At 37.6% G+C, this 9,919-nt stretch overlaps 1 protein-coding gene across 1 annotated transcript in view; it reads right to left on the bottom strand.

Annotated features, from left to right (window-relative positions):
- Window positions 1-792: 792 nt before the first annotated feature.
- The window catches only part of Clca1 (chloride channel accessory 1), a 31,460-nt gene continuing 22,333 nt past the window's right edge, over window positions 793-9,919 (bottom strand). The window contains exons 12-14 of the mRNA XM_004841341.3: window positions 9,326-9,496; window positions 6,774-7,007; window positions 793-5,643 (exon numbers count right to left, since the gene is read on the bottom strand). Of these exons, the coding sequence (XP_004841398.1) occupies window positions 5,258-5,643; window positions 6,774-7,007; window positions 9,326-9,496 (791 nt within the window). The 3' untranslated portion in view covers window positions 793-5,257. The remainder of the gene's footprint in view (window positions 5,644-6,773; window positions 7,008-9,325; window positions 9,497-9,919) is intronic.

The following is a 9,919-nucleotide window of genomic DNA, read 5'->3' as shown; positions in this document are numbered from 1 at the left end:
AAATGAAAGAAAGAGGAACCGTCTTGTAACAGACTAAAGAAATGAATACTGAGGGGCTTGAATTGTTCTATGAGCTGCAATCTGATGCAGAAATTTAAAGAGATATAGCTTGTTAAGCCTATTGAAGCATTTCCCGTTTACTCTCAGAATATATGGTTGTACTGTTTCCAAAGAACAGATTATACATTTGAATTGTAGTGAAATTACAGTAGCCTGAATTGTAATGAAATTACAGTAGCTGAGGGCCCTCTTTATTAGTTGGAAAATTTACAGGACAGTAGCTAAATTGTTGCTCTTTCAGGAAGTAAGTCCGTGAGAGAACTCTGAACTAGCTCAGACTACAGATTATCTAGGAAGCAATACAGAATCAGACTTTTATGGGGAACTCTTTCAATCTAGAAAAAATTCTGGGACATTCCAGGGGATAATTTCCTGAAATTTGATATGGTGCCAGGTGAAAACACCTAGGTATCAAGCAGCAGGCTGCTATCTAGGATGATCAGGATGAAGCAGTCTCAGGCAATTTGATATCCTTTGTTACTGTTTGTAGTCTCATTGTCTGACATTAATCAGAAATAAATAATGTCACTGAATTTTCCAGATAGTGAAGTGTAACTCATTTAGTCTCAAAGCCTAATTTTAGCTATTTTCATGCTTATCTTTCTAAAAGAAGATATACCAAGCAGAATAAATCCTTTCTCAATGTATTATACACATTCAGTATTATATCGAAAAACTTCTGTTCTGATAATAAATAATACATTTGTTATTTTAAAAATGGAAAATATTGTAGGGTTTAAAGAAGAAATTTTTAATTACTTGTTATTTTACATGTAAACACATATGTGCACACACACACATACACACACACGCCCAAACATGCCCACACAATATTTCTTAAACCATTAAGATCAAACTACATATTTTAAAATTTAAAAACTGGACATTTTAAGAAATCCACCAAAAACTGTTTTGGAGTGAGAATGAAGATGATGATAGAGGTGATAAAATAATTAACATTGACTTAGTATTTCCTCTGTACCAAGCACAGAGAAATAAGTTGTAGAGAGAAATAAGTTAACTTGCCTAATGTTACGTAACTAGTGAAGAGATATATTTTTAAGCATCTTATTGTATTTAATGAAATCCATTTTAAATGATTGGCTAGAATTTCATCATATGAACATATCATAATTTACTCATTATCAAATATTAAGATCATTTTTAATTTAGCATTTTAAAATAATGTTGCTAAGAACATCTTTATCAGCAAAGTTATTTCTTTATGGGTATGTCCGGACACAAACTGATGCATCAAGAAGTAAGCATTTTTACGGGCCTTGCAATTATCAGTTTTTTCAAGAAAGACAGTACTTATTTGTAGTCCATGAGACAGCATTTGACAGCATACACCTCACTGCACTCATTAGTATTAACATTTAAAGATACTTTTGTTAGTTTGAAAAGTAAAAATAATTTATTTTGGTAACACAGATTTGTTGGCGTCGTTCCCAATCACTGAGATTTCTCAGAGCACACAGAAAATTAAGAAAGATACTCTTATTCTGAGATAAGAAAATTGATAAGCATAAATCCTAGTGCTTAGGATCTTCTGCTTGTTATTCTTGGTTAACTTTGTCACTGCTTATTACTCAGAACCACTGATTCACTAGTTGGTATATATACCTGACACATGAGTTACCTCATAGCTTTGATTCACTCCACAAATAAAACAGAACAACAAAACAAACTAGATTAACTTTGTTGTGCTAAATTGTCAAGTTTCATGAACACATTATCCAGCATAAAAACAGAAAACAAAACAAACAAGCAAACTAGGCAACTAACCATGTATGTTAAGTTAGAAAATTTGATTGACGCACAAAGCTAAAGTCAATGTTGAGAACAATCCCTTCTTTGAGTCAGTGGGGCTTTCCATTTATTTCCTGGTTCCTGACTGTACCTGAAGGGTAGATAAGGAAGGTACACAGGATACCCAGTTAAATATAAAATGTTTCCTCATATGGAACCTCATGGAATGTTTCCTGCGTGTGGGGTTTTGGCCACATGGTAAAGAATTAGGTCTATAATAAAAGTATTTACAAATTATTTTCTAAAAAGCAAAATACAAGAAAAAGTGGCTAATATGTATTTAGTTATTTTCATCACATAAATTAAAATGTTATTAAAGTCCTGGTTGTAGTATCCTACAAATAGTCAGTATCCTACTGACTGTCCTTTCAGGATGAATGACTTTGCTTCCACCTGCCTGCTAGTGGGCTTTGCTGGCATAGACATCATTCATGTGGAGAGATGGTTCAAAGTAGCAGAACTGCCCTAGTTGAACAAGTTGACTTTGTCACTAACTGGTTATACGGCCTTACTCAATTTGTTGAATCACTCTTTCCCTCAGCTTTCTGATTTGTTAAATGTGCATAAAAATATTGCTGACCTCATAGAATTTCTGTGAAGAAAAGTAAGATATTCTAACAGAAGCTCTTAGAGGATCATCTAGCACATAGTAGATGCTCAGTAAATACTAGCTATTCTCTCATAAAAGTAAATATTAGTCTGAATAGTATAATCATTATTACTTCTGTAGTAGTTGACTTCATCAAGCCAATATCTTGTGAATGGCATGAGTATAATTATAACTCTGTTTCTGGAGCCAGCCTGTCAGTGAAATAACTTGAAAATGTTTCTTGGCTATGAGGAACAGAACAACTGAGAATCTGAGCTGTGTGTAACATTGGCTTGGGTCACATGACTGGGCTTCTGTTTCTAGGGAGATAATACAGCTTCCATCACATAGTAGATGAGATTGCAGGCAGAGTATTCAGATCTAAGCCTTAGTTGTCCAACTCTGCAGCTTTTTGATAGGACATGCCTTCCTTTTAGAGGGCCCTGCTCTGGCCCTTCCCTGGCTGTGCCTCCTCCAGGACTGGCTTTGTGAACAACAGACCTGGGCCATCACATCTGACCCTCTTCTCAGAACAGTCCTGTGCTTGCTTGAATGCTCTGCTGTGGCTGTCTTGAAATTCTTAATAACTTTATTTTTGAATGTTTGTTTTATAAGGGAAGTGCTATGGGACCATGGAGAACGTAAGTGGAGGAGATACATGTGTGCGCGTGCATGTGTGTGTGTGCGCGCGCGCGTGTGTGTGTGTGTTCAGTGTTCCCTGCTATGCCATTTGCAAACAGGTTTCTGGCATTGTTTGTGCCCAGAATTCAGGTGAACCCACAGTGCGTGGGAGCTCAGAGAGTCCCACAATGCAAGGCGAGCACATCGTATTCTTGATGGAAAACCAGGCTCCCTGACAGCCAGAGACAACACACTTTCAGTTCAAACAAAAACTTTCTTCAAATACAGAAAGAATGCAGTGACATTCTAAGAACCATAAACTACAAAGAATGCGCTTTTCTTTTCTGTTACTCCTCTATATCAGCCAAATACCTGTGAAAAGACATAGAAGGAAAGAGAAAGATAGGACAAAATGGTCCCCTTTACAGTCAGCCCTTTCTAACTCATCAGCAAGCCAAAAGCAGAGGGAATTGGTAGTATGTTTTATGCTATGCTTTCATTGTTCTGGCAAAGCAAAGCACACAGGTATGTATAATCTACAAAATACATATTGTATGTATATTCATCATGCAAGTTAAGTTACATCTGTATTTAAAACTGTCATTGCATAATATAAAAACAAATGATGATATTTGTATGATTCTTTAAAATTATAATATTTCTTTACCTAGAGCAATATTAAATGGCTAACAAAAAACACAACAAGAAAAGCATTGTGGAAGAAATAAAAAAAATTCTACATCTTATTAGCTTTCACTTTACTCTTTTCCTACCATTTGATAAAGAGGTCTTGAAGTTTCATTTTGCATAAGGCTCCCCAAGTTATGTCCTCCTTTGATGGAGTGACAAATCCACAGGGCCAAAGGGATGTGCCTATCCTTTGAGGGACCTTCAATTATAGGACATACTTCAGATGCATGAACTGAGGTTCCCTCACAGGTAACCGATCCTCATTCTGTGGTCTGCATAGGCCAGAGCTGACTTTGGGACCAGGATCGGGTCTCACTAGAGCAGAGAGGATCAAAGGTGTGCGCACCTCCAGGCTGGAGAGATGGCCAAAGGGCAACTGTCGATATGGTGTGTGGACTGATGGAGCCATACTCATGGACATGAGCCCCTTGGGATTTGGACTGTGGATGGAGACGGGCAGGAAGAAAAGGGGGTATCTCTCCTGTTCATCTCCACAGCTGCTATGTTCCAATGTGACACTGAGAGGTTTCTAAGAATTTTAAATGTGAACCTGGCTTTCCAGTTCAGTATGAAGATATATTTGTCAGTATTATGAGCTTATTATCTTAATTTATTATGACTGCATATTTAGCCACACAGTATCTAGATCTTCTTATGTACTCTTGCCCAAGAAGCCCCAAATATTAGAAGAGTGACTGGGTGTGAATATGTGTAGCACTTAGTGCCTGGAGCTTAGCAGAAGTCCAGTAATGGTGCCCATCATCATTATCAGATAAAATAATGAAAAATGATAACAAGAATGTCACACTGTTCTCTTCTTGGCCATGATCTTGAAACCCTGCTCACCTCATCCCCACCCTACCGCCTGGCCAGCGGGGTGATAATGGTAGTGGTTGTCTTCTGCTTTTTAACCCTTAGATTGTAAGGCCTTGCTCTAAATGCAATCCCTTGAGCATCACTGATTTGTAATTTCATGCACCTAGCACACATGTCTGTGTCTGTGGAAACTTCATGTAGTTATTTCTTTCAGGACTTCCTTAAATGCATTATCCTTGCTCAAATCTAGCAACATAAAAACATATTCCAAATCCCATACATTACAAGTTATGTCTTTTACATTTAAATAATTTACCTTGGGCATTTCTGGCATCCTTCAAAAGTAAACAAAATCCTTTAGCTACTCATTAGATGAACAACAATTGCATGTCCTTTTTAGCAGGCAAAGCTTCTTAAAAATAAATTAAAACATACTCTCATGTATTGATACAAGCACTTCTTTTATCTAGAATTCAAATCATTATTAAAAGACTGAGCAATGATTAAATTTTTGGATTCCAATGGAGAGAATACATTTATACTCCTATGTTCCTACTTGTTTAGCATTTTATTATATTGCCCCCTGCAGGAAGCCTAAAATATAATTTAGAAAATGTTATAATCAATAGCCTGGATGATTTATTTTGCTCGTCGCATGAAAACTCAGTGTTAGGCCAGGGTCAGCTGCAATTCCCCTATCCACTTCCACATAATTTTTAAAATGTGAATGCCAGGAATGGTGCTGTTGATACTAACATTAGGGCAAGGAGCAGAAGTGTCATCCGGACTAGGTGTCTCTGGAGCAGAAGGAATAAATAAGGACACTCGGGCAATGTTGGATATTTCTGATTCCAGATTGACCTTATCAACAGCCTGAATAGCAATGAAAAGATCTGTGACATTTTCAAAAGTGATGTTTTCTGGTTTAAACACAAAGATTTCCTCAGAGTTGGCCTCCTTTGGTATGAGATCATTCGTGTTCACTTGAACTGCATCATTGAACTTGTCTCTGAGATCAAGAATACTTGTACTTATTCGAATGATATACTTGGAAGCTATAAAGAAAAAGGGAAAATATGACTTGTAATTCTCACATTATAATTGTTAACAGTCAATTAGAAATTATATCACCATCCCATAAGGTTTCAATGAATAAGTGAAATCAATGGTTCATATTGTCAATGATTAATGTTTCTTCTATATTCTTATTTGTAAATCCTGAAAAAAAGATGAATATAAAATTGTACTGGTCATGCCTTAAAACTTTCCTCAATATTTCTGGCAGAGAGAAGAGGTTGTTTATTTATTGCTTATTGTTTTATTATTTATAAAGGAGATTTTGATACCAATGCTTTTTAAATGTTAATGTGCATACAAATCACCCAGAGATCTTACAATGCAGGCTCTAGTTCATTAGACCTGAGGTGGGGCTGGAGGTTCTGCATTTCTAACAAGTGTCCCCGTGATGCCTATGCTGCTATACATAGATCACCTTTTGAGAGGCAGAGTCTGGCAGGACCTGAGACTTCTCCAAAAGGACATTTCTGCTCCATAGATACTTATACTCTATTCCTAGTCCTTCTCCAGAGAACACTACTGAAAAGTGGGGTTTCCTAGGATAATTTGGCAAGGGAATAATTTGAGAAAAAAACCCTAAGGTTTGCCTTTCTTGGCTGAAATCTCTTATTCCCTGTTATGGCTTAGGTCTAAAACGGTCCCCAAATCCTCATGTGTTTGGAAAGTGATTGGATCATGAGGATGCTGTTCTAATAGTGCTGCATGTCCTGTTGAGAGGTGTGACCTCCTTAGAAGAGGCGGATCACTGGTGGCCTGACCTGGAAGTGTGTCTCTCTCCCTGGCTCCTCTCTTCTCCCTGTGTTTCTTGGCCAAGATGACATGAAAGGCTTTCCTCTGTGGCAGACCCTTCCACCATGTGGATTCTTCCTGGGAGCTATGGAAACTTTTGAAACTGTGAGCCATAATAAACTTCTTCTCTTTGAAGTTGTGTTCCTCAAGTAGGCCATCTTTTCTCTCCTTTAAAACCCTTTTCCTTTTATTTCAGAGAATATCCAAGAATCCCATGCCCTCTGCCCCATCCTGCATTCCCACACACCTTCCTTCCTCACTTCCTTCTGTACCACTGCTTGGCTGGTAAACTTGACAGAGTCCACACTGCTCAGCTTACCTTGTCCATGATCATAATCATCGCCAGGAGCTGTCCAGGTCAGATTGATGAGACTGTACCCATAGATCTTTGCCCTCAGGTCAGTGATTTGACAAGGTGGAAAGAGGTCAGGGATGGGAGCACTTGGGACATCAGAGGCTACAAATGAACCTCCTAAAGATGTTCTGCTGAAGCACACTTGTTTGTTTTGAGTCTTATTATTTTCAGGTCTTGGTGGATTCAATTTTATTTCACCTGTATTAAAAGATTATTCAAAATATGGTAAGCAACACCACTAAATGGCTGTACTTCCCTCTAGTTCTTATTGGATAACCCTCTTCCAACTCTTCTTTTCTCCCACAGATGAAATTTCTATTAAATATTTGGTGACAAGACCCCATCCCAAGTCAGTGTTCACTTCAGCAACTCATGTATGAGACCTCAAATCAGGTTGCATCAGAGAAAAAAAAAGAATGACATTTCTTTATCTCACAGATACTTTCAGATTTAGTGAAAAACCTTTTGCAAGGCTATTTTCATAACTTTTGCTCTGTAATTATCTATTTTTCATTTTTTGCCAACCCTGATCTTGGCTTTCCACAAGGTCAGTTTAAATATTGCTTCTGTTTTAAGCCTGATTTCTTTAAGAAATCTCTCACCCAGATAAACAATACTGTGAGCTTCATGATCTTTCCCATTTTGTTAATAATGAATCATCTAGGCCTTCAAGAGTTTCCTTGATTATTTGTTCTAAGCATCCTTCTTTCACTTTCTCCATACTTGTGTTTTATCTTCCTTGTTTGATTACAATTTCTCATTAAATGTTTTATGTTAAGAGTTCCAACATTTTATACTTCTGAAAGACTTCCAATTTACTCAATAAATTCATGGGAACTTTGTTCTTGTAACAATCCCAATTTTCTTCACATTCTTCTTGTATAAAAGTAATCTTTGGATTCAAACAAATGCTCTGGCTCTACTTCTCTGTCTGTGAAAGAGGTATTTAGGAGAATGATGTAATTACACTGATGTAATTAAACACTGAGCTAAGGCTAAGGCTAAATTTTGTCACTAACCCTGTCCTCTCCTAAATTTTCTTCCTAACTCAGGAAGGGAAAACAGTAATAAAATATGATGAAATATATGAAAGTGTCTTGGATGCAAAGGTATTGTTATGGGTTATATCTAGATCTCCCACCAAAACTTCATGCACTTACAGATGGGCTTTGGACCATGGGTGTGTGTTATTGAATTTGTTCACTGATTTATTTAGCATAGTTCCAGGTGTGGATGATGGGGTTCCTGAAGAGGGAAGACTCACCCCGGGAATGAGTGGCACCAACCAATAGGCTTGTAGCCTGGATAGAATAAAAAGGGAAAGAAGACAGAAGGCTGCTGCCTGCTGCCCGCCCTGCCATGGTCTGCTTCTCCTCTGCCATGCTCTTCTGCCATTCTACCCTGCCTTAGAGCCAGATGACTATGACTGAAACCTCTACAAAGTGTGAGCTAAAATAAACCTTTCCTCCTTTAACTTGTGGCTGTTGGATATTCTGTTCCAGCCATGAGAGTAACTAAGACAGGTATCTTTTAAAGCATGCTTTTCCTATGATCATCCTTGCTGATAGGACACCATATATCCCAGAGTCCTCTTTCACCCAAGAAAAGAGGACATGGGGAAGCTTCTTGGAGAAGCTCTTCTCTTTCTCCATTGAGTGACAAGAAGAGGCCTGCCCAAGACACAATGGAGATGGATGGAAAGCAAGGCCTAGAACCTATTGGACTCACTCTTCATCCCAATTCCTGCACTTATCCAGGGCAGGTTTTTGCAACAAGAGTGGTATGGAATTATCTATTTCATAGGCATAATTTTCCCGTCTGGTTACATGTGGGCTCAGTGTGCTGGCCAGTATCAGATTTGTCTACTGTCCTCTTTGGTCTGAGCAGGAAGAAGGCAGGAAAGGGAGACAGCAGGCTTATGATAATATTGATGTACACAATAAACTCTAAATTATATTTTTATTTTGTGGAATTGTTAATATCAGTGAAATGAGCTTCATTACAAAATATTTTAAAGTTTTAAAATACAATAAAATCACTTATTAAACAATATTTTCTAGCAGCAAGACACTAGATATATTTCCCTGTTTATTCCTCACTACCATCAAATGAGCAGTTATCATTATTATCTCTACAACAGAGAAAAGCGAAGCACAAAGAAATTTTACATTTTATTTGGTAGAGGGCTAGGATTTGTACCAAGATAGTAAAAAACTATGTTTTATCAAGTGGTTTTCAACTATTTTGTCTCTTTAGAGAACAATGGATGCTGTCTGGGAACATTTTTTACTGTCATGAGTGGGGGCTGCTACTGACATCTTGGTGAGGGGAGGCCAGGGATGTTGCTGCATAATCGACAGTACACTGCACAGTGCCCAACAGCAAAAGGTTGTCTGGCCCCAAATGCCAATAGTGCCAAGGTTGAGAAACCCTAAATTAATCCTGAATCATTCTGCCTCCCAGACTTAATGGTTTCCTCCTGTTTCTAAGCCTTTTACTTAAGCCAAGTTGCTTACCGTTCTCAATCCAGCCAGACATGTACATGGCTCCGTTTGCCTGGAACACTGCTCTCTGTCTGGCTGTATTAATTCCTCCCAGAGCCCATATTTTCACACTGTATCTTCCATTTGTATCATAACCTGTAAAATACCTGGAGTAGACACCGTCATTCTTAGTAGCATCAGCACCTGGACAGGAAAATGAAGGATATAATGAATGTTTTAAAGGTATCTGGGCATTCATATATTTCCAGTTCATATATGGATTAGCATTTCTCAAAGCAAAGAGAAATCAGCATTATCTCCAAAAGTCCTTAAGATTTGATTGTGCTAAGAATTAGGCCTACTTCTTATTTTACCACTGTGTGTGGTGTGTGTGTGTGTGTGTGTGTGTGTGTGTAGTTTTGTATGTCTATTTTCCTGAATTATTCATTCTTTTTGAAAATTAGAGATCATGTCATGTGTCTCTGTTACACCCAACATAGCACAAGATAACTATTCAGTAAGTATTTGTTCAACCAGAATAAAATTACCGTATATGACTAGGGAAGAAAAAATATTATATATTCAATAAAATTCCTGACTTTTCAAGGTAGATTTAGCTGGGAAATT

This window comes from Heterocephalus glaber, unplaced genomic scaffold (genome assembly GCF_053883595.1).
Source record: "Heterocephalus glaber isolate CG9 unplaced genomic scaffold, H.glaber_assembly_v1.0 deba00001442, whole genome shotgun sequence".
Taxonomy (NCBI): domain Eukaryota; kingdom Metazoa; phylum Chordata; class Mammalia; order Rodentia; family Bathyergidae; genus Heterocephalus; species Heterocephalus glaber.
This window is presented reverse-complemented; position numbering and strand designations above follow the sequence as displayed.